Source organism: Channa argus, chromosome 22 (assembly GCF_033026475.1).
Source record: "Channa argus isolate prfri chromosome 22, Channa argus male v1.0, whole genome shotgun sequence".
Lineage (NCBI taxonomy): Eukaryota > Metazoa > Chordata > Actinopteri > Anabantiformes > Channidae > Channa > Channa argus.
The window spans coordinates 9,855,879-9,883,370 of NC_090218.1; the positions used below are offsets into that span (position 1 = coordinate 9,855,879).

The 27,492-nt window shown below is 41.2% G+C and overlaps 1 protein-coding gene across 1 annotated transcript in view; it reads right to left on the minus strand.

Annotated features, from left to right (window-relative positions):
* Window positions 1–259: 259 nt before the first annotated feature.
* fstl4 (follistatin-like 4) overlaps window positions 260–27,492 on the minus strand; it is a 186,505-nt gene continuing 159,272 nt past the window's right edge. Inside the window, exons 8-16 of the mRNA XM_067492346.1 lie at window positions 26,941–27,061; window positions 24,388–24,549; window positions 20,247–20,381; window positions 17,982–18,008; window positions 16,772–16,890; window positions 15,482–15,631; window positions 10,832–10,939; window positions 4,127–4,236; window positions 260–3,944 (exon numbers count right to left, since the gene is read on the minus strand). Coding sequence (XP_067348447.1) covers window positions 3,242–3,944; window positions 4,127–4,236; window positions 10,832–10,939; window positions 15,482–15,631; window positions 16,772–16,890; window positions 17,982–18,008; window positions 20,247–20,381; window positions 24,388–24,549; window positions 26,941–27,061 — 1,635 coding nt within the window. The 3' untranslated portion in view covers window positions 260–3,241. The remainder of the gene's footprint in view (window positions 3,945–4,126; window positions 4,237–10,831; window positions 10,940–15,481; window positions 15,632–16,771; window positions 16,891–17,981; window positions 18,009–20,246; window positions 20,382–24,387; window positions 24,550–26,940; window positions 27,062–27,492) is intronic.

A 27,492-nucleotide genomic window follows, 5' to 3' on the forward strand; every position in this document is an offset into this window, starting at 1 on the left:
GATCATTATTGATTGGAGAATCTGCCCAGCCCCCCTCTCCCTGCTCTGTAACAGCTTTGCTTTACAGTCTGCTTAGTCATAGTTATCAAAACTTACTTAAGCTGTCGTTGGTTTTCTCTGATTGGTCTAATTCTGTGAACTTGAAAGATATTTAGGTATTTTTACCATTCAAAGAGTCACCAGAGTGACCTGAGCAGACGCTGATGTGGAGCATCATCACTGTACAGTGGAATAAGTCTTTAAAGACGCTGCAAAATGATGATTTTTACAATATATTTAATTCGATTTTTTTTCTTACAAAACAATTCCCTCATAAACCAGAACACACAAAATGCATAAAGAAAACTGTACAGTCAGTTTTGTCATGTCTGAACGAGTTCTAAACATGAGCAATGTAATCTACAACAGTGGTTCCTATCAATGTCTATCACACCAAGTGGTTCAGCTCAGAAAAGCCCTGTACTGAAGGGTTAAAGGAGGTACAGAAATAGTCATTTGATACTGAAGGTAGATCCAAACAAACAACATGATCTAGCCAATAATGTAGTTATACCAGCAAGCGCAGGTGCAGCCTCTTTGTTCTTGCACTGCTGAATCGACCTTAAGAGAGAAGCTGACAGAGGTGACGATAGGAGGGCAAAGTGACTTTTTCGCAAGCGACTGTAAACGAACAATGTGTGGCTGTGAGAGATCGCTGAGAGGTTGAGAACTGCGTTGAAGATCTTCATTACATGCATGTCTCAAGCTGTCACATACTGCAGGTTACTTATTTAGAGCCACTGAGGACTGACTTTAGGAAGAGTAAGAGCCTGAATCTTTTAACAGTCACGTTTATTTGATGGGCTACCAGTTTGTCAAAGCTCTCTTCAAATGATCTAAAGGTCTGTCGGACATATTTGTCCCCTCAGTGCAACAGTGGTCTAGGAAAAAGGGTCAGCTTCATTAAGTCATTGCCTTTGAAAAGGTTCATCCAACAGGCTCTGTCTCTGCAGATTTGTTTCAAAGCAGATTAGCAGCAAATAACTAAATTCCAAACAAGAACAAGGAAACCAGCTTCACTCCTGTGTTTACCTTTTTCATTTCCTTACACATCACTTTGCATTGGGGAGATCCAGGCACACCTACGTACAGTATATTAATATTTCATTTGTGTGTCTGTAAGGGCTGGTTTTTACAGTAGTACAGTTTCTGTGAGGCTTTTTATTCACATGGGGCTGCGAGTGGTCTCGGGTCTTCAGAGATGCACATGAAAAACTGAACTGCCAAAAATCATCAACAGCTGCTAAATCCCAAAGGCTGTGAGCATAATCGTCTTTTTTGGACCTGATTCTTTAATATTAGGTAACTTAGATAATAACTTCAGCCCATTACTCACGTTTAGCTAATGCTGGTGAACATGTAAGATGCAGGTGTGTTCAGCGTTAAACTTGGAGAATGTGACACGTCCTCGCTGTAGGTGATCGTATCACTGCGTTGGAGTTTCTGGGACTACAAAAGCACTTAATCTGCTGGTTGTTGCACATTACACAGTGAGGTTCCCTTTACTTTGTGTCTGAGTACAGACATCCAAACAAATCACTGGTGGTGTTGTGAAGAAATTAACTGGTGACTGCAGCTACTAAAATGTGACAAGTTGATTCCCAAATATTCTAGACAGTCTTCTTTGCTAACAGTTAAGACGCAACGTTTCACCCAATCAACAGGGTGATCACATAATTTATTGCCTTCATGCAAACTCCTGTGCCACGGAGGTGGACAAATTTGGGCAAAGTACAGAAACACGAAAATGTTTCCTTTTTCCAGACTGTAATTGAGCAGTTTTTTTTTCAGTTAGCTCCTTTTAACAATCGGCAAATTGACATTTTGCTGTAGACATTCATTCTACTGTCAGGAGGCACAAATGCTTAAAAGACACCATGTTCCCACTTATTTCTGATTACATTACAAAAAGCAGCAGTGCCGTTTTTATCGCTATTATGATTAGTGCAAATGGCCAAAGCAAATTACACGGAAGATGAAGTTCACCCCTGTTTCGATCAATGAAGAATTGCTGGTGTTTATTTGGTTACTGTCTTAAGACAGATAATACCAGGTTTTTCAAATATAGGTATACAGTGTTTTAATAATGAAAAAAACAAAACAAACCTGTGCAAGTCAATCACTAGAAACATCTGGAAATAGGAAACAGTTTGTGCTGCTAATGTTTGTACAGTATAAATGATCGCTATTTTTGAAAAAGGCTGCTAGAGACGACTGACAAACAGATTTGCTGTACCTGCCTTGGAGTTGGCTTTTGATGCATGGATCTCAGGAACAATGGTCAAATGCTCACAGCCAATCAGATAGTGGAGTTGATGGCACTTTGGCACAGCCTCAGCATGTGGGTCAGCGTAAACTGGAGCTATTACCCTGAGGGATTCTGGTAAGTGGCGTTTTCAGGCTCCACAGCACACCGCTGTGCTGCAGGTACAGAATAACTGAGAGAAAGCAGGGGACACTTTATACCATTGCAAGAGACACCGAAATGTAATGTTCATTTCTGGTTAGCATTCTTCTGCAAACAAAACCTCAATTGTTGACAGCTAGTGGACCAATCGGGCTCTGGGGATAGACAGCGTAAATAGGGTTTACACATACACGTGGCATAAAGCCAACGTCGGCCGGCATGAAGAAAGTGAAAGCTATCAGAGGGAGGATACAGTACAATACTATGACAAAAGTGAGTAAACAGGTTGGTAGCTTTTAAAAGGACCCAGGACACACAGACACTAAAGGACAGACAGTTTGTGGTGATTAATATGCAGCACTGGTGAAAACGACAAACGTTGTTGAGATAAACAAAATCGGAAAGCTTTTACTCTAAAAAAAGTGAGCATTGTGCATAGTTCATAGTTTAATAACCCCTCTTCAGGTACCTAGTTGCTGTGATAACATGGAAGGAAGTGCAATAATGTACATTTCTGTATAGTTAAGTGCACATAGATCACTGTTGCACTGAACAGCATTGACACTTTCTCCCAATAGAAATATCACAACAAGGTTTCTTAATGTTTTCTCAATTACTCTATTTGTAAGTGTACTTTTGTTACAATAAACCCAGGCATGTTTCCTTCTCGCTCAGTCCCAGGGTTGAGTCCACACGTATGTTGACATAAATCTTTATGATGGGTAATTTGGCCTCATCTTTCCTTTTCCCCCAACTTTCCCTAATCCTACGTGCTTTCCTTTTTTCCCTTTCCACTCATACCTCACCAACCCAGACAACTGTGTTCCCTCTCTTGATGTCTGACACCTCGCAGTGTGGCGTTCTCTGTTTACCATTTAGGACAAAAAGGGACTCGGCTGACGGCGTCACCAGATACTGTCCAAACAACCCACTGGAGACCACCACTCTGTTGGGGCCTCCCCAGGGCCAGGCGTGTTTGACGAGGGGCTCCTTGAGGCTCTGGAGAACCTTGGTGCGGCCTGACGACAGATCGGCAAATAGCAGGTCCGTGTCTGAGCCTGAGGTGGCCACCACTACGTGCTGGTTGGATTCTGTGAAGGAGGGCTGGAAAACCAGATCAGAGACATCGACAAGCTTGTCCATTTCCTGGTTCAGACCCAGCTCCCCCTGAAATGACACCGTCTGAATTATCAGCTTTGAGGTCTGCGGGTCTGGGGTCACAATGTAGCGGCCATCTGGCGACACAAAGGGCTGCCCTGTGATGTTTAGGTTCGGTCCGATCACGGTGTCCGTCACACTGTCGATGAGAAGCTGGGGGGGGGCTAGCAGCTCCCTCTTGCTCTGGCACTGAATGAAGTAGAAGCCGCTCAGGTGTGTGTAGGCCATGTTGGCCGGTATGCAGCTGTAGTTTTTCAGGCTGATGGTCTTGACACGGTGGAAGGTCTCCAAGTCAATTTTGTGTATCGCAGGTTCGTTTTTGAGGAAGACAAAGGCAAACCTAAATCGACAAAGTTCACAAAAAAGGTTAATAGCCTTTCTAGACATCTGTGGACAATGATTAATGTACATGGAGATTTTTATTAGATTTTTAATTTGTGCCTTTCTCCTTTACCCCAGAAGGACAGCTGTGATGAGTGAGCACTGAGGTTGCTGAACAAGTGTGTGTGTGTGTTGCTTTACCTCACGTGAGTGATGATAAGGTTGGTGGGAGGAATGAAGAAGTCGCTGACCCTCTGGAAAGTTGTGCGAATGGCATGATGTACTTCTCCCACACTGGCTTGAGGAATTACCTGAAGACAAAGTATAAAACAGTCTGAATACCAAGACGGAGGGTCCGGAGAACAGAGTGACAGAGGATGTCGCGTAGGAATTCTACAAAAAGGTACTTATTTTTCTGCATAACTTTCCTGGCAGCCATCGTATTTTTAAGTTATCTTAAGTAATTCTGTCATTGTACTTCCATGAATACAACCTGAACAAACTTGTACCAAAATAAAATAAAAAAATCGGCGCTCAGGATAATTTCTGCCGCTTACATTACAATTTCTCTAAAAATACAAATGGGAATAATTAAAAAAAATCAAAAGTCAGCACAAAAATCTGTTCACAATAAATAGTTGCAGGTTTCTGGAAACAGTTGCCTGGATCTTGGGGAAAAACCAACTGGGAAATTACTCTGGGGATAGAAGTAAAATACATGATTTTATTCTATTGTTGTCTTTCATATGTAAATAGAAAATTAAAAGTATTTCTTTGTGTGCTATGTCCCTTTTAGTCGGACTATAGTCTGATAGACTTTTAAAAAGGTATAAGTAGTTTTGTTTTTTCTCAAAAATCAAACTAACTATCATTTCTTAAGTGCAGTCAAGCCACAATAAGCTGGATGCGTCTTGAAGGGCTGATTATTAAGGACACAGTTGTTTAAAATGTTCATCTGCATGTTACTGAAGTATCCCCATCAATATAAAATTGTGATTTAGGAGGTACATTTGAAAAAAATAAACCTATTGATGTCAGAATGGCATCAAAAACAAGTTCCCTAAACATGATAAACTGAAAGCATTTGACTGATTTGAATGTCACAGATGAATATGTTAGTAAGTAAGAAGTAGCAGTAAGGAAATTTCGAGGAAATGTTTATCAACTGTCTCAATTATTTTGTGCACCACAAAAACTGCTTTTCTCTGTAAATACTTCATGTGAGTCACATTTAAGTAAAAAAGGAGGAGAAAGGTCAGAAAGGTTTAAGTATTTAAGTTTAATATTTGTGTGACAAGACATGTCACATCCACTTAATTGCATCTCATTTCTTAAAGAAATTATCGACCGTGCTTGAAGCTACTTGGACTGGCTGAGGATTGCTTTCGACAAAACGCGTCGGCCAAATCAATGTAATGCGTGTGTGACCTTTTAGCTTCACTGAAATGCCCTTCTGCTAGTCTCTGTAAATTGAGGTTCATATCTCAGGTTAGCTGGAGCTTGTCTGTGTGGCATGGCCATATATTCTGCAACAGATAAACATCTACAGTATGACTTGTGCTGATGAAACATGGCCTCTCTGATAAAGCATCTTATTCAGTGATGTTTCTTTTAAAAGCCCCATTTCTCATGTCACACACCTGGCCCTGAATCAGCATGTTTGTAAAATGCAGGGAGGGGGATTGGCACCGCCGTGCCACTGACAAATGCTTATGTTGCGTTTGCCTGCATGATCCGGTCACGGGCAAGTGTGTGGGACCTACACCTCTCCAAGTTCTTGTTTGTATTTTCGGAGAAACGTGGCTGGGTTTAGGCATCTAGGCAAACATTTCTAGAGCGAATATAGATTATTTTTAAAAGCAAAGACCTGAGTGTAAAATGTATTTTGATGTCTACAGTACTAAAGCTGAATATGTACCTCATGCCCAGTGGGGGGCTAGACTCCACATTTTTTCCTCAGAACCACTAAGTGCGAGGAAATAAAAATAGCAGTCGAAGTTGCGCAGTTGTTACCTTTGCTACAGTGCTGCATCATCCTTAAAGGTTTGATCTCTTTCTCAAGCCTCCTGAATATTTTATCTTTTTTTTTTAATAGATCAGCTCGTTTCTCGCTGCTTGCAGGACATGAAAAGAATCCTCATTTAAAGAAGAGAAAAAGCTATTAGAACGGTATTGGAACACAATGATGGGAGTTAATGAGGTTCAATGTAGTATCGCTCATGTATTATTAGGCAGCTGCTGTGGTCTCCAGGACTTCAGGTGTTCTCAACTTAATGCCACTGCCTTCCCTTTTTCATTGATCATCCTCAGATTTCATATCCACACACTCAGCCATGAGGCCCAATTGAGTTTTACTCTGCTCGCTGGCTGCCCTAATACCTGAAGGGGATTTGGTTCTGACTGAATAGCTTTGGCTTTTCAACAACATACAGTCTCCAGAAGCATTGAATCGTTTCTTTTTTTTCCCCCCATCTGACTACACAGTACATCCAAATGAGATTGAAGGCTCCAGTGTATTTCAATAAATCTTACAAGGTACTTTGAAATATCCCTGTGCAGTGCATGGTAATGGCTGGAAAAATTGGGCTTTTTTTATTTTACTTTTTTAAATATACTGTCAAAATTACTTGTCTTGTTGCTCCTGGGGAGCAATAAAGCCCATAATGGATTCCAAGGCAGACTCACAGGCTTGTTGTTCGAGATTAATGCTGAACTTTAAAACATAAATTAATACTTTGTATTAACTTGCAGCCATAAAAGACAGCGGATACACATGTAGGCATTTAAGGAGTCGTACTTTTGTACTGCAGTAAACTTGTGGCCCCTTATCAGTGGTCTTGCATCAAGATCGCAGAGTATGTTTGGACCCGGAACAAGGCTCATAAACTTGAATCTCTTCACCAACCAGAATACAGCCTCTTAGTGTCTGTGGATGCATTAACAGCTTCATGATGAACACTAATTTTAAATCTCTTTTATTAATGTTGGCTCTGCCAGATAATGGTGGTGAATTTAGGATTTTCCTTCTATAATTGTGTCTCTGCCTCTAGTGTTACGAGTCATAATGATGTGATTATATTACATCATCATACTTGCTTAGTCACCCTGTCTCCTAAAAAGTAACTAAGCAACTACACTGAAACATTAATTTCACTTTGTTGGGAATATATTCGATGTTTGTTTGTACAGTGAATGAAGCAATACATCTCCTCTTTATCTCTGCTTTGACAGAATGCTACTTTTTAAATCACAAAGCTGCAATTTAAACCAAAGCACATTTAAAGCTAAGATATTGTACAAGTGGTGCAGCGTACCTTAATGCCAGACTGCATTGCTAGAGTAAAGCAATATATTATGAAAAATAATGACAGCCTAGTAACTCAGTTACAGTATTGCTGTTTAAAAGTACACTTTGCTTGATGACTTTGTCACATTACTTCCTGGTTCTTTCAGTCAGCGTGATTAGACCTTCCAGATTATTGCTGATGCTGGTGGTGTGACTGTAATTGGTATAAAACAAGCATATCCGCAGCTTTAGACATGAAAACAACTTGTTTAGGGCACTATGGTTTCCAAGGTAACTGCTTAGTTAAGGTAAGGAAACAATCATGGTCACAGTTCTGAGACCTTGAACTTGGCTTAGCGCCTGTGTCAAAGTCTGGACACTGTTCATTTCAAGTTTTTGTACAGCTGCTTACAGCTCCCACAATCTGCAACTTGTACATCAATCTTCTCTGTACAGGGCAGAGAGGATTTAGCCACTGTGAATTAAATACTTAACAAATTGATACTTTAAAGTTGTTAAAAATGGAAATTAAAAACATTGATCTCAGACGTAATTGTACAGCGTAACACAGAAATAAATGGGGAAATACTGTGTGCGTACAGAGAAAATGTGCCAATGAGCTCCATGTCTGATTGGCACGTAGATGAAGACTGAACTGACAGTCTGAAACGCCCCGTCTCTCTCTAGCCGGCAGACATTCCTCCATTTGTCTTCACTAATGAATTGACAATCACACTCCCTCTGATGTTTACACAGAGATATTGAGCCATCCTCCAACAAGGCTACTTATGAATACCACAAAACAACACATCACGTGTGCACAAATTAAATGCAGGAACACAGACGCGCACTCATACACATGTATGATCCGCTGAAGCGAAACGGTGCCTCAGGTAGCGACAGGCTGCTGCTGAACAGGTCAATTACTTTCAGTCCAAATGATAATGACATTATCAGACCATTTGTTTGTGGTGTGATCCATGTGGCCTTCAATCCATTATGTGGTTTCCTTGCAATTGCATTTTTGAGTGATTCATGCCCTGTGCTCTAATTATTCATTACTCCTGAACAACTGCAGGAAAAGGGGAAATGAATAAAATCGGGGGGAACAATGTTTCCTGCAGCCACAAAAGAAATACCACATAAGGCGGCTTTATGTACTCTGATTATTGCAAATTAAATGAGAGAATTCTTTTGTCCGTGATGGAAAAACATCTTTTCTGCTTAATTTAAGACTGTAACGTCAGAGGGGAAAAACAACTCCAAAATAAACATCACGTGTGCACCTCCACTGAGACACATACACAGAAGAAACAGATCCCCCACATGGACACCTACACTGTGAAGAGACGGAGCAAAACTGAATGCAAGAGCATGCACACAACACACACATGCAGTACATTTTGGAAAACTGTTAAAGCCCACACACAGGTGGTTCTCTTTTCACTTATTTTTGCTGCCAGAACATAGTGGCACCTTAAGATCCAGTACAATCTACCATTATATACTTAAAAAGCAAAAATACAGCAATTAAAGGCACGAAAAGTGTTTGACTAATGACCACAGTACAAACAGCTAAACTAGAATACAATACAACCACTGATTAACTATTAGAGCACCACTGTTCAAAACCAAAAGATGATATAAAATGAGCAGGAGTCTCTGAAAATTCATACATTTAAGTGTTATCATCCCTCTGCAATCCTCATAATGAATAGGTGCCTGAGCATAGCTCACACAAATACAATGGGATCCCTCCCTCCAATGGGACGAAGCAGAACAATAAACATGTTTGTGTCTGTTACATAGATTAAATGGGATCCCTTGGTGGCTTTACCCATGCAGTGTCGTCCACTGTCGTACAGGGAAACACACACACGCACACGGCCCATGAAAACACTATCGTAGCTCTCCCCCGGGTGCCAGCACTGCTCCCTTTCCCTTCCCTTCGACCTTCTCGGCATCCTCCTCTGCATCATCCCCACCCAATCCCCCAAGGCAGATTAAATACAACCGCACCTGTGATCATTTCTCATTTGTGAAGCCTCCAACACCAGCGGTCCAAAGGGACGCCAGGCAAAAGCAGACAGCACCACAGCTGTGAATTGCTGTTTTGCTGGCTTGGTAAATGGTCTAAAACACACATAGATTAGATGTTGTCGTGCAAATACTTATCACATGAATAGGGAGGCTGCTACACAGTGAAGCTCAATTAGTTATTATGCGCCGTTTTCCTCATTTGGTCAACTTTGTACTGCTTATATAGATTACTTTCGCTCTGGAAGATAATCGCTCATCAGAGTTCCCAAAACACACAGCAAAGTAGGTGTAGGGTGGTGCAGAAGTAAGACAATAACAAACAGAGGTTATTTTGTGATATTCTTTGTAAGTAATTATCAGCCGGGTTTAAAAATTTGCCTGCAACAAACTGTACCTTAATCAACATCCTCACAAGACGTTTACAAAGCAGATTCTCTTGTTGGATACATACTGTTCACTAACAACCTTGTTAATACTGCACTCAATGTTTTACATGGTTTTGTCATTGCACATACACCGATAAGCCATAACATTATGACCACCTGTGCAAATTAATGCAATCCAATACAGTGTCCCTGCCACCAATTCTAACTTTTCCAAGGTTTGAATTTCTCAGTTTGTATGTTGAAACTGTAAGAAAGGTGACAATTCTACTATGTGTTTATTATTGAGGTCAGAGTGGGTGAGTTGGTTCTAATGTTTTGCCACTCACTGTAAAATGAAAGAGGTGGCCATATACACTTATCATGCCTGATCAGAGCTACTGTTTGATTGGAAATGCCTAGATAAAAGACAGGAAATGAACAAAAGGAGATGCAGAACAATCTCCACAATACGCGGCGCTACGTAAACACTGCTGAATATTTCAAGACATCCATCCACAACTGCAGAGCAACTCTTTCTGCCGTTTAGCTGCCTACTAGCTTTAAAGCTGCTATCAAAACAATGCAAAGAGGGAAAGTTCATTGTCATACAATTTACAGAAGCATGATGATGCTCCATCACTGACTGATGTCTGAATAAGGGACTGTTTGGGAAAATAGCAGCTGAAAAGGTGATGATACAATCAGTTGGCAGATTATTAGGTAGCCCAGCTAAACCCACACTGGATGAGTGTTGATTTAACTACATGACCATTTTAGAAATTGTAGTTGTGGGGCTGTTGAATTATACTGTACCATTCTGACATTACGTATTATTCTGTGTACCCTAATTATTTGAATGAGGCGTTGGTAAATAACAGAAGCACCTCTTCGTATAATGCAGTGCAGTTCAACAGCAGCACAAACTACTTTCAAAGTCTTCTGAATCAACACCGCTCTAAAACAGTTTGGACAAAAAATAAAGATTATCACATTCATAAAGGGAGGATTTATTGCAGCATTCCTCGCTGTACCTAATAAACTGCCAGCTAGGTGTGTATCAGTGTTGTGTTTACAATTTGATTCCCCTGTTCCCAAAGGAGCCAACTGAAGCAGTTACTTCAGCCTTTAGGTTGAGCTTGTTGACTTGTTGTTGTAGTGAAACCACTATGAATAACTGAAGTAGATCTAAACGGATGCTGTGTGCGACACGTTTACCTGCAGTGTTGGGTGTGTTCTGTCCATGTCACCCCACGTTAGGACCCACACCTGGTCATGGGATTTGTCATAAAGCATCTTCACTGGAAAAGGATCTGTCGCTACTGCCTAGAAGACAAAGAGTGGGAAGAAGACAGAAACAAAGCTGAGGCTCAGAAATGGCAGACTCATTTATTCGAAGTAAAAGCAAGAAAAAAATGTCCACGCACATTTTACACTGACCAGTTATTAAAACGTCAAAGTCATAAAAGGCAAGTACAAAACAAGCTCTGCTAATAAATAATAAATGTGAGTGAGATCACTTATTTTGCTGATAGAGGAATACTCTCCTTAGTATGCACAGTCAGACAGTGTTGTTATTGAATTATGACAGATATTAGTATCAGTGGCTGTGTCAGCATATATAAAACAGAACAGCATTTCCATTAACAGATTCAGTATGTTTGATGTTACAAAATAAATCCATTATCAGTTTCTAATGGCACTGCTACGCTATCACCGAGGTTTAGCAACTGAGAGACCAGGGTTTGAATAATGGCCTGTCCCAAGGATTAAAGATTTAGTAAGACCTAAAAGACACATACATCCCAGATTACCTTTAGATGTTCTTTAAACAAGATGGTCTGCACCAAATGCTGAGTACTAAGAAGGTGTAAATGCCAGAAAGAATGTAGAAAGTGATGGGGGAAAGAAACTGCACTGCACGTGTATGTTTACAGTATCACTGGCGGGGAGGTTTTACTGAGGGTAACCGACACACATCAGCTGAAAAAATAAAACTGAAAAATAATTTGGCAGGAAAAAGACAGAGCGAGATGGACGGTGTGATGTAACCTCAGGTCTGCTGCAATGTCAACAACAAGGAATAACACAATCCATTACCCTGCTTCTGGCTGGGCGGACAGGGAGCTGCTGACACCCCCACCAGTGGAGCGAGACCACAAGCTCTGTGTTTAGTAATGGGAGGTCCAGCGCTCCTCTCTCCAATGGTCAGCAAGTGTGCATATACTGTATGGTGAGATTGCGGACTGCACGTGGGAATCTGTCTTTGTGTGTGTTTACCCTCCTATGCGGTGGGAGCAGAGGTAAAGCTGAGGTCAGGCCATAGACTGGGTTGTGTCCGCCTTTGAAAGTCCAACATGCCATTAAGGGTTCTGTTAAAGTTGTAAAGTTAGTTTTGCCCATTAGACTGTTAGACATCATGAGTAGATCTGCTGTGACACATTCATTCTGTAGAGCCTTGTGTAACTTTTGGCAGTTGTGTGCTCTCTCTGTATAAAGCCAATGATAAGAAGCATTACTCTGTAACCCCACAGTATTTCTGTAGTTGAACAGATTGGTCATTCTACAGTCCCACATTTTATTTTGCCACTCAGCCCAAGAATTAGTAATAGCTAATTCATGAGCGTGATTATCACCATACCAGCAGGGAGGCACTTAACTTAATTAACTTTTTACTTCTAACAAGACTTCTTTTGTCTACCATCAACCATCAGGTGGCGTCTGGAGGTTGCAACCTAAAGCCCTTTTTATACAGAGAACTTCTTGGTGTTAAGGCACCTCCACCCTAAAGGCTCTTTTACACCGGCTACCTGGTATCAGCAGCATGGCATTTAACCCAACATGTAACCAAGGTCAGACATGGATTACTTTTACAACAATGTAGCGGTTAAATAAAGATATGCTTTTGATAGTTTTGCACATTTACAACTTGATTAAGACTCAAACTAAGTTGTTGTGTGATGGGTTCAATGTCACCATAATTGATTATGACAGTAATGTGTGCGATAAGGAGCCGTCTTGGAAAGGACATGCAGTTTAGATGCAGGAAGAGATCGGTGTCCCGTTAAGCTTTGTAACGCACGACTTATTCTGCTGCCTTCAATGTGCCGTCCTTTCTGAGCGTCCCAGTTTCTCCTTTAGCATAGTATCATGTCTCATTGCTGAAAAAAGGTAACTCCAACAAATCCAAGCCCGTCTCAGAGGTGGCACGAACAACCCTGGCCCCAAGAAAGCCTCTGGAAAAAGGCCAGAGGAGGGGTAACTGTGACCTCCCATGCTGGTTTGGTACCTTACATGCTGTACAGAATGAGAACTACCCCCCTTGTTCTAGGAAGCATCTTTAGTAACTTCTCTTTGAATGGCCTCAATACAGGGAGTTACAGTAATAAAAGCATGAATCAGCTTTTCTGGGTCATGTTTAAAAACCAGTTATCTAATTTTGCTAATACTTTTCAGGTGATATTCAGATTTCACTACAGAAATAACTTGAACAGTAAATGGAGGTCGGAATTGTCAGATCTCTTATGGTAGAACAGCCACTATATATAGGATAAGGTCATCAAGTGGTTCATTATCTTTACTCGCTGTTTTTGGGCATGAAAACAATAACTTCAATTCTGTTAACTTTAAGAAAGGTCAAGTAATCACAGATTTCTTACTGTGGTTTTCATGTTTATCATTTTCTGCATCGAGATGTCCAGCATTTGCAGCGTTCTGAAGTTTAAAGCTGTTATTTCATTGTAACGGACACACACGTGTATTTAAACAGTCTGTGTCACATCAATGAAACTCTTGTTACATTTAGTCATTTTTTTCTTACACTCAACAGGCACATTCAGAATAAATTGCTATCAAACCCTAAATTTAGTGAGTTCACCATGAGTGAATAATAAAATGCTAATACCAACTGAAATATACAAGAATTGATGTTTTATACTGGTATCCTGGAGGTGAAGAGCAGAAAACTCTCAGCAGTAAGAGGTTTTTTTTCTAAAACAGAATCAAATTTAAATCCTCCAAGAAATCTGAATATTTTTTTACTTCATGAAACATGTGCTTTTTTTTTTTAAATAAAACAAAAACCTGGCAAAAATGTGCTAATTTGCAGAATTTGAGTTGACAACTGTACGACATCTACCACTGATTAAGTGCAGTTCAAAAGAAACCACCTTAGAAAGTTGAAGTTACTACAAAACCAGAGGTTCTTGCCATCTGGTTTTCTTTTTAATTAGCTGATGTGCCATTTGTTTTCAGACCCAGTGGGAGGCTTAGCTGGCACAGGTTTGACACATCAAAGTCAAGGTTAGATCTTTTTGTTAGGAAAGATAACAAAGGTGATATTTCCTTGCGTGCAGCAGCATGAAAAGTATGAAAGCCCACATTGGTGCAGATTCTCGCCATTTACACCTTTTATCTAGTGTCTTCTGGCAACAAAGGTTTGAACCTGGAGACTGAAAGTTTTGAATGAAGCATGTTTTTAAGTTTCACAAGATGGGGAGAGGAAATAATTTTAAATACGGATAAGAATAAGAAAGAAATCGTTCTTTTATGTTTTATGTATTTCCTCTATGGAGATTTGATTAAGGAGACATAAGTTGTATTTTACTTACAAATTTGGGTTTCAGACAGTGACCATAACCATGCTAAGCAGTAATAAAACTTCATTTGGATAATGAAGCCATTATTCTGAATTTTAAAAATTAATGCTATTGTTTTGTTCATGCTCTGCCTCTGCCAGCGCATAAAGCACATTTATTATTGCCTGCGTCTTCTGTCTTTGCCATCATTTTCTTGTGGCTGAGAAGACACCACAAATGACCCTTAGGATAGCGGAGAAAAAGAAAGACGTGTAGACAAGTAGATGTGGGAGGGGAAGACGGGGAGATTCACAGCATTGGATGGAGACAGAGGTAGAATGCAATGAACCAAAGGCCAAACACCTGAATGTTGTAAGAGCATCGTATTTGCCAGAATTTCGAATCAAATAAATGACTTTATTACTAAATGTGATGTGGTAAATAATTACACTGGTTTTCAGACACGTCTTAGCTAAAACGGTATGAACATCTAACCTTTCTAACTCCTAACCAGGTTGCAGTACGTGTTCGCTGTGGCATTTTTGCACTGGCACGTGTTCATTTTGCCGTCTCAGGTCATTCTCTACGATCAGGCTTTCACTTATGTCCCTCCTCCTCTCCAGCTCCTTCTCCTTGTGTTAGGCCCATTTCCTCTCAGCCTGCACCTCAGTATAAATGATGCTGACCCTGGGAAGAACCCCTGAGGGATTCAGTCTCTAAACAGCCGTTACAGGCAAGATGAATGGCGAAGGCAGCCAGCACCCACCTGAGCCACCATATTGTTTCTAGCACTTGAGGTGGATTTGATTTATTTTAGCTTGCATGTGGTCTTCTTACATCGCTGGAGGTTCAATAGTGTGGCAACCTGAAAGGAAATGCACCTAACGTAGGTGATGCTGTGTGACACTTGTTGGTTGGATGTGCATGTTTCTAATACTTGACTGAAGTACGGTTTAGCTAAAGAAATGCTGTGCAGATTGTTTCATTCTGAGGAAAAGGATTTTTTCACTTACTACTGCTAAGCTAAGATTTGACAATCACTGTTACAATACATGGATTTATCTACACAGTGGCACCATTCTCCAAGGTGTTTCCCATTCACACACACAGATGCCGTGAGCAACACGTTGGCCCACCCACTGGGAGAAATTTCAACTTTACTTGACTTTTGTTAACTTTTTTCCCCCCACAAAAGCTTAAATGTGTCAATCACTAACTTGCAGGTGAATAATTTCTGAGGGTTTCTGAGACTTTGGGGTGTTCTGACAAGCCTGATACCTGCTCCACCCACCTGCACCACCTTCTGTGCCTGAATATCAACGACTAGCAGTCGGCTCTGGAGGGGCTGGGTCACGTAGATGTACTTTTCCCTGATGTTGACTGCTGAGGACCACACGCAGTGCTGGGGTGACACCCCTTCACCTTTAGGGCACATCTCCTCCTGGGAAGAACCAAGAAGTAACAGAGAGGAAGAAAAGATTGGAAGGATTCATCCCGCATCACCAATGACTGAGACTGGGCAAAAATGTAAAAGTGTGCATCCTATTATACGATGTTATCATAGTATTATTTGATAAAGTTCCATTGAATAGCACGTTTATTACTGATGCAACTGGTGACAGTCTTTCAGACTGTTTACCTATAGAAAACTGTGTTAGTATCAGCGTGAAGCAAACCCCAACAAATTCTATAGGCTATGCAGCTTGTCTTTGCTGACAAGACATTTATGCACTCGCTCGCTCACTCACACAACCTACACTGCTATATAATCACTGCGCACGTACGTACGTGCACGCACACACACACACAGTGGCTGTGTTTCAAGACTTTCCACCTATTCTCCACCTCACCAAAGTGGAGAAAGTGCTGTTTACAGCAGGATCTGGCTAACACATGGCCTATTGAGTTTGTATTGATCTCTAATACAATTACAGGCTCCTGTAAAACCCAAATCCCTCAGAGGAACAAGCAACTTTAACATCTAAAGCCCATTGCTCTGGGAGAGGGATGTTCTCCAGTGGATTAAAAACCTCAGGGTGTGTAGAATAGAGTCTATTAGTGCAAGCTGTTGACTAATGGACACAAGTAATCCCGTTACATTTGGTGAGGTGAGGAGCCCCACCATGACACAGGAAGGGGAGGAGGAGGGAGGATGACCTTCATTTTGGTCCGGATTTTTTATGACACTGAAATGTGAATACAGACGGACAGTTACATAGATGAACTGATGAACCTTGAGCTTCTAAGGGATAATTATTTCTCCCTTTGAAGCACACGACACCAGCAACCTTGCCGTGCTACTTGTATGGATTATTGTACAACAACCTAATTAAGACCCATTAGAAACTGGCACTGAGATGTTCTTAGTGGTGGGCCTGATGTGAACAGCACATTCCCCCTTTAATAGAAAGCCACACTAAATAGGTTCTTTCTGCCTTGCACATACTTTGATTTGAAAAGGCATCTGTTCAGTTGTTACAGTTTCATCCTCAAATCAGCAGGGGTGTAATATGCAGGAAGCCATAAACCTTTTTTTGTGTTGTCTTGTTTTTTTTCTTTTATTGCAAACACATAGACTTACATAGGTAGCAACAATCCTCTCTGTTCGCTTCATGTGTCTGCGTATCTCACATTCACTGGGCTGGAGAACTGTGATGCCCTCATCCGAAAACACATAGAACATGTTCCCCACACTCAGACCTGGGAGACAAAGACAGGGAGACAGACATTTTTGATCAAATTAAAACAGCAGAAAATTTTACTCCCATCTTATCTGACATTTGTGATGGACATTTCAATTTCCTTCTGCCAGAGGAGACACGGCAAGACTCCTGTTAGCATGCTATCAAGTTAGCGGGGAAGGCAGTGTGTGGCTGCCAGCTATTTTGACAATGCCTACAAAGGGCCCTGTCAGCACCATGTCGACAACATATTGTAGCAAGTGGCTTCGAATTAGAAGCACTGTCTATATGAGGAAGCATTTCATAACATCTCTGCCTCATGTAAACAGCTGCTGATGACTTACCAAGCATCGCACTGCTGTATAAGGGCATTTGGATGAACAAAAAGCTATTAGTGCTGTCAGGAATACTTCATACGAGCATAGCTGATACGCATATAGATAAACATTTAGAAAATGGATTCATAGACTCAAACTTTAGCAGCCATCTGTTTGTCAGGTTGATGGACATTACATTTGCACTATAACCCTGTCAGATAAATCATGGTGCAGAATGAACACTAAATGTCAAATGAAGTGAAATACACACACACGCACTCCATGTAACTGACAACGCAAATGGATGTTGAAGGTCTCTGCTCAAATAATTCACATACTTACACTGCATTTTAAATGGAACTGGTTTCTTTTGGTTCTGTGCTGAACGTATTGATAATATATATCTAAAACCCTTTGTATCATTCTCCACCACGGTAATCAAAGCCTACCTGTGGCCACACCTATGTAGAAATAATATACACAGTTTGGAAAACCTTAGTTTTTTTCTTTTACCCACTCAACTGGGTCTGTAGTATTGTTGGGAAAAAAAATGTTTGCATAAATTTCTGCATGTACGAGCCCCCCACAGGCAATCTGAAAAAAGAAAAGATTACAAATCACACATGCAGAAGTATTTGCTGGAAAGTAGACACCTTGGCGATTCTTTTGGACAATACAGTAAACATCTTGGAAAGTGCAGATATCCAGCTGCAGGCCCTGAAGAGCTACATAAAAAAAAATCAGGACACATTGTTGTGCATAACAAAGTATTTTGAGAACAGTAATGCATTACCTTCTTCTCTCCACAGAATGTTTGCAACTGCAGAATCAGCCGGCAAGCAACAGGAAAAGAGAAAAGGAGGGAAAACATTAATTCACCTTGAGGAAAAAAAAAAAGAGAGAGAGAGAGACAGATCATCCAACCAGCAGAGGTGGTGATTTCTCTTGTGCCATGTCAAAACAAAACATATTTGACAGCTACAAAATGTTCCTCAGTGCTGTTGACAGGAACATATTTCCTCCTTCTAAACCAAGACATCACTCTTGTCTTGAGAAAGGACAAGTCATCGATTATTCTGTTTAATTTCAACTGGCTCGATTAGCTCTTTGTAGGTAGCGATGGCTAGCTTGTCAAAAGTGATGCAATCTAAGGAAAGACTAAAATCAAAGAAACATGAACTGTGTGATTAAATTTGTATATTTAATGAGGTCATCATAAAAGTTGGACTGCAACACCAGCCACGGTACCTCAACTGATTATGTGCATTATAAATATACAGACATAAATCAAATCTGAATTGCACTGTCAACTGTGTTTTGCTCCCACCGCATAGTTTCTCCTTCAGCGATTGCACTGTGTGTCGAATCTTTTGGGGGCTTTCATTGTGTAATGTGTGTTAGAAAAGGGATCAATCTTAAACATGGTGCACATTTTTATTTGTGCTGGTGCATGTCATGCAAACGAAACCAGTGACATTTTTGTCTAGGGAGACGTTCGCCGTGTCAGAGAAGGCAATTAAATACGTGAGAGACATGGCAGGGTACATGCGGGACCCTAACAAATCAAAGCTTCTGGCTTTTAATGACTTGTCTGTACACCCTGAAGGTGCAAAAGGCCAAAATTAATGCCTAATCTGACAGAACCAACAATGGATGTTTTCATATTTAAAGTGAACAGCACATACACCAATCAGACACAATATTAACACCAGCTGGTTTTAGCATGGTGACAGTCTGCAGCAAGCGGCTATGCTCTGTGTGTTCTGATACCTGGTGACCAAGGCGATCGGTATGTAAACTGTAGGTTTGTGCAAAAGGTCACACGGCGACACATTGGAGCGATTTGGTCTAATGCATCTAGCAGTTCTAGTTTAATAGTTCCAGGTCACCCAAAGCAGAATAAACCCTTTTCCTTTGTCATTGCAGAACAGCAAAATTAGGGAGAGGCATGAAAAACATAAAAATTAAAAAACTCTGACACAATTCTTTTTGTAGGACATAAGGAGCCATAGATGCTGCATCAGCTTTATTCGCCTTTGATGCTATATGAGATAAACAAGCAAACGTCAGCCCTGACACCTACTTTTGTTCCTGAAATCCTGCCACAGCTTGGCTGTTGTAGTCAGATCTCAGATCTCACCGTTGCATTAAAACATTCCAAGCTGTTGAGTGCAGGTACTGTGATACACTGCACTGCCACTTCACTCTGATTGTATCCCCCGTTACAGTGTGTTTCTCAGCCATCTGAACGCACGGGAAACCATCTGACAGCCAATCATTTGACATGAAGCAGTTGTGACAATGTGCTTATTATTAGCTTTGCTGCCTGCTGCAACACTAATGCAGGGAAAAAAATGATGGGTAAAATTCTAACACTACCACGGCTCTGTGGGACATCTGAGCCGTGATGTAGCAGTGAAGGCAGCTTTAGGCTTTGTGTTTTAACACGGCCCCTTGCAGTAAAGCAATGCAGGGGGGTTCAGGCAGGGGTTGTTGGGGATGTGTTTTATGTACCAGCAATACAATGAATGATGATGCTGGGTCTGTTTAAGAAGCTCATTAGATGGTAAGACACAGCACAGTAGTTTGTAGTACACACAGACAACACTGAACTGGTATCACCCACCAGGAACATACGAGTAGAGAGCAGATAGGAAAACACAGGAGGGAGAGGGAGGGTATGACATGCAGCAGAGGTGCTGAGCCGGATTCAAATCAAAACCATTTGGCTATCAGGACCCTCCCTCTGCTGTGTTTTGCCGGAGCCTCCTGTGGTGAGTATTTCGGCTGCACTAAACACGCTGCCTAGATGGGAACTGGATATACTGCGTTTTCTCACACTAGGGGAAAGTCTCTCAACGTGCCCAAACACGGTTAATTGTGTTTTGAAAGGCCAGAATGTTTGCATTCTTAATCTCAGTTCAGATTTGGAGTTTACACTTCTTCAGGGCTTTGTATTAAAAAAAATAAATAAATTGGAACAACATTAATAATTATTAAGAAATGCTTTTCATTCTGTGTGTTAAAAGGGCTAAAAGTTGTGCGCTGCAGGACTCACGCGTCTTCTTGGCTGAATCTTCAACAAACAGGGAGGAGATGTCCTCGTCCACTCCCACTTCATTCTTGGCGATGCACGTGTACGCTCCAGTGTCCTCGTATCGGACGCTGCCGATAAAGAGCTCGCTACCATTTGCTACAAATGAAACAGAAAAACATTACGGGAAGGTTATTGTTTTTGCTATGTTATTAGAAATGTTAATTGAGCACCTTATTTATACATTTGGGACAACTAACTGTCAGTCTTATGCAATGAAAACGTGCTGTAATAAAACATGGTCTGCTGTGGTTTCTGTTGACTTTTTCAGTTCAGGCTGGTCGAGCGAGACCAATTATCAAGCTTGGATGGGGAAAAAAAACAAATTTAAATAAGAAAGGACTAACACTCACGATTCAGAGTTGTAGTTGTCTGCAATTATCTCTCATGATGTTCAGAAAATCTGAGCGTAAATGCATTTAAATTGCATATGCAGATCCAATACTACATCTCTAGAGTGATACAAGGCTGCTAAACACCAACTCTGAAAGTGTGTGGAAGTAATCTGACCGAAACTGCAGAAATAAAGCCACGACACGTGGATGTATCCATGTGGTTTGTTGTGCTCTGATGTCCTGCAGTCACTCATACTCAGAAAACAGTGATCAAAACCCAGGCACGGGAGTTTAATAAAAGAAAACTAGATAACGCACAGAAAGTACTTGCTAAAGGGGATGAGGAATAAATGGTAAAAATATCTGAGAAAGTAAACAATGGTCAGGGCACACAAGCCCTTATCTGCTGTATAATGGTGCACTTTGCCTCAAGTTGCTGCGGTGATATCAGATGGAGGTGACAGGCGATGTTGGCTATGTTGTCAGACGCAGACTCTCTAATGTTTCCTGCAGCATGGTCTCTGATGTACAGCTGTTCTCTGATCCTTCTCGCACACACTGGAGCACAACAGCACACACTTTAGAGCATGGCTGGGTTGAATGATGCATGTGTCACAGTAGAGCTCTCACAGCCTATGTTGTATGAGGACATTAAAGGAAGCTTCACTTTTCATCCCCTTTTCTCTTGAAGTATCTATGAACTTCTGCAGCTTCTAACATTCACACTCTTCTCAGTCTCCCTCTCCTGTTAAGATTTCTTCACCTCGCACCTATTCCCTGCCTGTTCAAACATACTGTTTGTCTTAGTGCAAAACGAAATACTTGCCAAACTGCACTAAAGCAGACACCTGTGGAAAACAAGCTGTGCTCCTTTGTTGAAAATTAACTCTGCCTTCTAATTTACGCCTACTGGGTTATGAAACAACAAGACGCTGCAGACGTTGATGCAAAGCTTCTCACATTAGTCAAATGTCTTTTGGATTCTGATAATAATTCTCTTTTATCGGGAAAAGTGTGTAATGCTTTGAAGTGAACACCGCCTTGCAAGCAGGCCTTCATAGAATCAGACACCACTTTAATTACTTCTAATTCATATAATTATGTTCAGATCAACTCTTATTGAGAACCACTGAATCAACTACTCATTAAATCAGTCTCTATATCCTTACTTTGCACCAAATGGCAGACAGACAAATACAGCAACTGGCTGATGATCACAGTGCAGCAGCTAGGGCCAGATATTACCATCAGGAGCCAGTGGAGAGCAACAGAGAACTAAAAGACGGGTGAATATTGGATGTTCATTTATCATGTGGCCTCGACTCCAAATGAATGCTAATGATGCCTGTAACTGCCTAATGTGCAAATAAACACCCATTGGCTCACAAGTTCGCCACAGCTGTTTAAAAGGTGAGATCATGTATATGCTGTAGCTTAGTTGCCAAAAAGTAAACAAAGGGTTATTATTGCTATAAAGTTTAACACATTTAGACATTTGTGTCACAGATCACAGTTTTCAGCAGAACAATTCTTTAAATCAAAGTACCCATCCCATAAAAACGGATGATTGATTATGTCTCACCTCGTAACTGTTTGGTCACCGCGTATCTGTTTCACCTTAAAAGGGGATAATGTGTCTCCGTATTCCTCGTACCTTGTATACTGGATATACGGGTGTGACTGGTGAAAGGAAAAGTTATGTAAAAGGCCTGTGTTTAGTGTATTTTAAACATTCGAATCCACCTTCACTAACAGGCAAGATTCCCCTCTGTTCTCCAGCAGCCGTTTTGAAAGCTAACAGAATAGCATCATTCGTGATCACTTACACCCTGATTGACTGGAGGTGTGGCCTCTGCATGTACCACCAGCAGTCAGAACATGACCCAATGAATAAGGCTGCGCCTTAACCTTGGTATTGGCAGCTGCTGGAGACATAAATAGAGTAAGACCCTAATATGAGTGTATCCAAGTTTTCTTACAAATGATTTTTTATTCAGATAGATTCGGCACAGACATACTAAAGGAAACAATATTCATACCCACTGCAAAGCTAACTGTCTTGTTTTAGTGTGTGTGAAATATGCACATGTGCAAAAAGAGTACATGTAAATAAAAATGTGTTTTACATCCAAGTGGAAAACTGCCCGTGCTCGACAGGTGTGAATACAGACAGACTGTGTGTAAATTTATGCTTGATGGGTTTTTTTTTTTTTTAAGTAGCCAATTAAATTGCTTTCTGAATAGAAAGGAAGTAACAGTAAATGAAATGTCCACCAACAATATAACATTCTCTCCTAATGGATCGACATGAATGACTCCATAATAGTCCATTAAAGCTATTAGAAACAATGCAGCAAACAATGCAGGCAGCATCTCCCAGCACAAACGATTGGTTCCAGGTTTCTTTGTTCTGCCGTATTGTGCGCTCTGTGCTAGGACTTTGTGTACAGGTTGGGGGCCTAAACCGATATGTGTCCATGGGTTATGGCTGTGATGGTCTGTCCCTTCTCCTTCAGCTCACACAGCAGCCCCAAATGCAACCTGAAGCCATCCCCTCAGAACGAGGGAGGTGATTACAGTCATATTGTTTGAAACCTCGCTGAAAACAAAATTGTTGAGGCTCCTGCCCAAACTGCATCTGGGTCAGAAAAATGCCACGCATCAAGGAAACCCTGTGGCTGTGTTAAGACGTTTGCTCTGTAACAAAGCAAACAACACAGAATATCTGGCCAAGATCTACAACAGGCTTAAGTGGTTTCAGCACCGGGGACAGCTGCACAACAGCGTTTCCTTCACTCTGCAACACACACCTGTTTCTTTCAAGTCTGGCCTACCATCAACACTCCTTCCTGTCAGAGTGTAGGTCATATTTTCTAGAAAAAGCCAAAAAGGAGGACAGAAGTGACATTTTTAATTACAGTCTTACTGTTAGACTCCTGACATTATATGTGATATGTGCAAACCTGGACTTGATCGATCTTTCTTAATGGTCTGTGGCTAGATTTCCACGTATTTGTTTCTAATTTAAAAAATAAAAAAGCACAAATTATAAGTGTGAGTGAGACTCCTGCCCCCTGTCATTTCTCACATTAGTTGGCAAATCTGAAAACATAGCCACCACAGTGTTTATGTGTTGCTGAACCTTGCAGAATTTTCCTTGTTTGAGTGTCTGAGGGTTGATAACAGGCTATTACCACAGGTAATGACCCACACACAGCCAATAAACTCTCCCTTAATGAGAACTAGGCCATAAAAAGGAAAGTCATGCTCCATTCTGCTCCTTCCCTGTCTTTAAAAACACCATTCTGGCCAGTATAAGTAGCTGCCATCGCCTGACTCACAATGTATCTCATTTTAGTTTCAGTCTTTTGACCCCCCCCCTCCCCCCCTTCATTTTCTTCTAAAGAATAAGTATATTTATTTTGTCAGAGGAGCAAAATGAAGACAGTTGAAGAGAATGACTGCAATCTTGGTTTTAGCACCTTGCTCTCAAACGCAGATAAATAAAAAGCCCAACAAAACATTACTGCTGACAAGCAGCACCTCAATTTTCAATAAAAGAGAACTTAGTTTGACAGAACAGCAGCTTGATTTTCAAGGCTCGTCTCCACTGTCAGATGCATTGTCCTTGTTTATGAAGATTTCTGCAGTGTTGGCATACTGCAGTGCTGTTGGGATGCAAAACACTGCACTGACAAGATGTGACACGGTGTATGCTAAAACACACAATACGCTGACAGCTCTTCCCCAAATAATCAAAAACTCCTCACCTATGAGAGAAAGCTGTTTGGAGGATCTAGGCTGCAGGTCCATGCCGTTCTTCAGCCAGAGGAGTTTGGGATTCGGGATGCCGTCGGCGTGGCAGTGGAGGCTGGCAGATACGCCGGGCTCCTGGGCCTGTGTCTCTGGATAGACCAGGATCACTGGAGGGACTGGACACATAAACACAAACAAAACCCAAGACACAAACAGGAAAACAGGAGAGGGGTGAGTGAAAACATAATCACCCTGTTTCATGGCAGACTATAATTCCTGGAGGAATATAACACAAGCTCCCACACACGCAATGGGTAAGGAGGAATTTGTCTCACCCCAGCATGGAATATATTCACACATAACAAGAATCCAAGCGCTCCGGGGTTGTTTTATTACAGCTTGAGTCCTGCATGAAATAGATGCTGGATGTATCTACCACTTACCACCACCTCTGGGAAAAAGACCACAAATGAATGTGGAGAAATCCAGGGGGAAAATGAAATATGAGGTAATAGTTTACATGAACAAGTAAGATGTAATTTTCTGGTTAGGATGGTGTTGCTTATACATTTACAGTTCAGTACATTCAAGTACTGTACTAGAATGCAATTTTTGCACATTACTTTATCCATTTTATCAGACAGTAACAAATGCAGCTTCTTCCTCTGTATTTCAGAGGGACAAACCTTAGGCCCTCAATGGCAGGACGAGGTGCAGGTCTCCCCTGTTTTGGAAAAGCCCAATACCTCTTATTTAAGTCTAAAACCCTGACGTGTATTTGTTCAAATAGCAGTTAGAGATATTCATATTAACAACCATTTATGCTAGCAGTCACACTATGGGCTATTTCACATCACCAGGTAACCTAAGTGCATGTCTTCATGTTGTGGGAGAAAGCCCACGCTGACACGGAGAATATGTAAAACTCCACCTAGAAAAACCACAACCGGGCAGTTAACCCCTCTACCTTCAAGCTGTGAGGTGAGGATGTCAACTACTCCCCCACCCTGCTGTCCTCAAAGAAGAAGAAAGTCTGAAGTCAAATTGTAAATGGAGGATGTTTACCTGTAGCTCCATAATTTCACAGCATGGTGCTGGTCCTTCTATTTCTTAGGAACTTCTCTTTTTTTTTTTTTTTTTTTATTATAATAATTAGTGTTTCTTCTTTTCTTCTCTATTTGACTATTTCTACAGACAGAATCACTCTCACCCTGTCCTCTGTGTAAAGGTCCCTGTAATGTAATGTCTGTGTCTCTGTATGTGTTCAGTTCTTTCACCTGCTTTGCTATTGAAACAGTGCAGGCATGTGGATGTGTCCACTTACTGCAGTACCATAGTATTAGACTGGGACTATGGGTACTTCATCAATACTGCTGCTGATGCACAGTCATGCTTCTCATCACAGCACAGGAGGATATAAGTTTTAACAGCACAACAGGATGCAAACCACCCACTTAGTTTAATGTGCCACTTGGCTCCTTTCCATCCCACCTTATCTCACCTCGTGCTATTTCACTTCAAATACCTTGAATCCCCAACACAAACGTTTGGTAATTGCCCTCCACTGATAACTCACCCTTCCGGACTCTAGTCAGTCTCCATGACTCCCTACCCATCACTCCCTCTCCCTCTTTAGTTCAAGGTCTAAAATGCAGCAGAAATTCATTTTAATTAGCAACTGAGAAAAACAAAACAATTGCAGCTATTGTCTGTCTTAATTGAATAATTTTTCCCCCACTTGACTGTCATGCTGAGACAAAAGCTCAGAAATTAGGGGACTGTATCTCTGATTTTTTTTTTTTGCTTCCTTAGTAGATGTTCTTTGGACCGATGCCTAGTAATAAACACTAAAAAGGTAAAAGAGACTAAGTCTCTTGTGCATATGATTTATAAGTGCAAGACTGTGTTTTGAAAAGTTCAGTCTGCCAAAAATCAGTGTGAGTGTATGTATTTTAGCTAATGCTGCTTTTATCCACTGCACAGATCCAAGTGAATATTCTGCATGGGCACAGAATTCATCATGTTCCTTGGCTCACATCAACCCATTTTTCTTTCCTCTTTTGAAAACATATTTCAAACAAAACCCACCGCCTATCCCTTAGACATTAGTTAGTTATGGAAACGTTGGAATTCATTGGTAAATGATTATGTCCCATTGTTTAGACTGCTGCAACGTGTCTCGTCTCTTTGGATTTCTGTCAGAGCCAATGTGTTTAACCTGCAGTGAGCAACATTTCATCCTATGTAACAAAGTACTGGGGCCATTCGAAAACATTTTTTGGGGGTGAGGTAGACAGAGACGGTGGGCAACCACTGGCACACGACAACACTACAGTAATGCCTCAATTCTTTGTTTGCACACATTTCAGTCAAGAGCAGGTTTTTATTACTTTTTAAGGCCCTAGGTTTCTTTACCAGGCCAATTGCTGAATGTGTTTTTCACTGTGAGCAGGGCAAACAAGAAAAACATCCCTTCACTGGGGAACAACAGAGTTGCACAAGCAAAATGAAAGAATTCTTCCCCCACTTCTCCCAACACTGTAAGTAAGAAATGAACCACTACTGACCATTCACCTGCAGCACATGTGTCTGATAAAGGTCTTCATAGCCATAGGCATGGCAACTGTAGTTCCCCATGTGGATGGTTGTCACCTTGGTGATGTACAGGGAGCCATCATCCCCAAAGTCCTGTGATACAGGGAAGAGGTGGAGGAGGAGAATTAGGTAGAGAATAAGAGCACGAGTAGGAAGAGGCAAAGGAGGCAGGAAGAGTGAAGACGGGAGAAGATGAACAGGAGGCGTAGGAGAAGCAATAGTTGTGAGGAATGGGGCATAGGTAAGAGCCACAGGGAGTGAGGGTGAAATTAAGGTAGCTCGACAGAATACATAAGGATGCGAGGAGACAGTAGGGAGAGGAGGCACAAAACAGCAGGGAATGATGAGAAAAGACGAGAGAGAATAAGAGTGATGTGAAAAGGAAGAGAGACCATGAATCAACGATTTCCCTGTTGAGCTGAAGCAGGCGTACGGGAATTTGATCCTCCTCTCTCCCCTCATCACGCTGCCTCAGCCTGATAAATGGCAAGGGTTAAAAATATAAAGCCCATTAGGTTGATGAA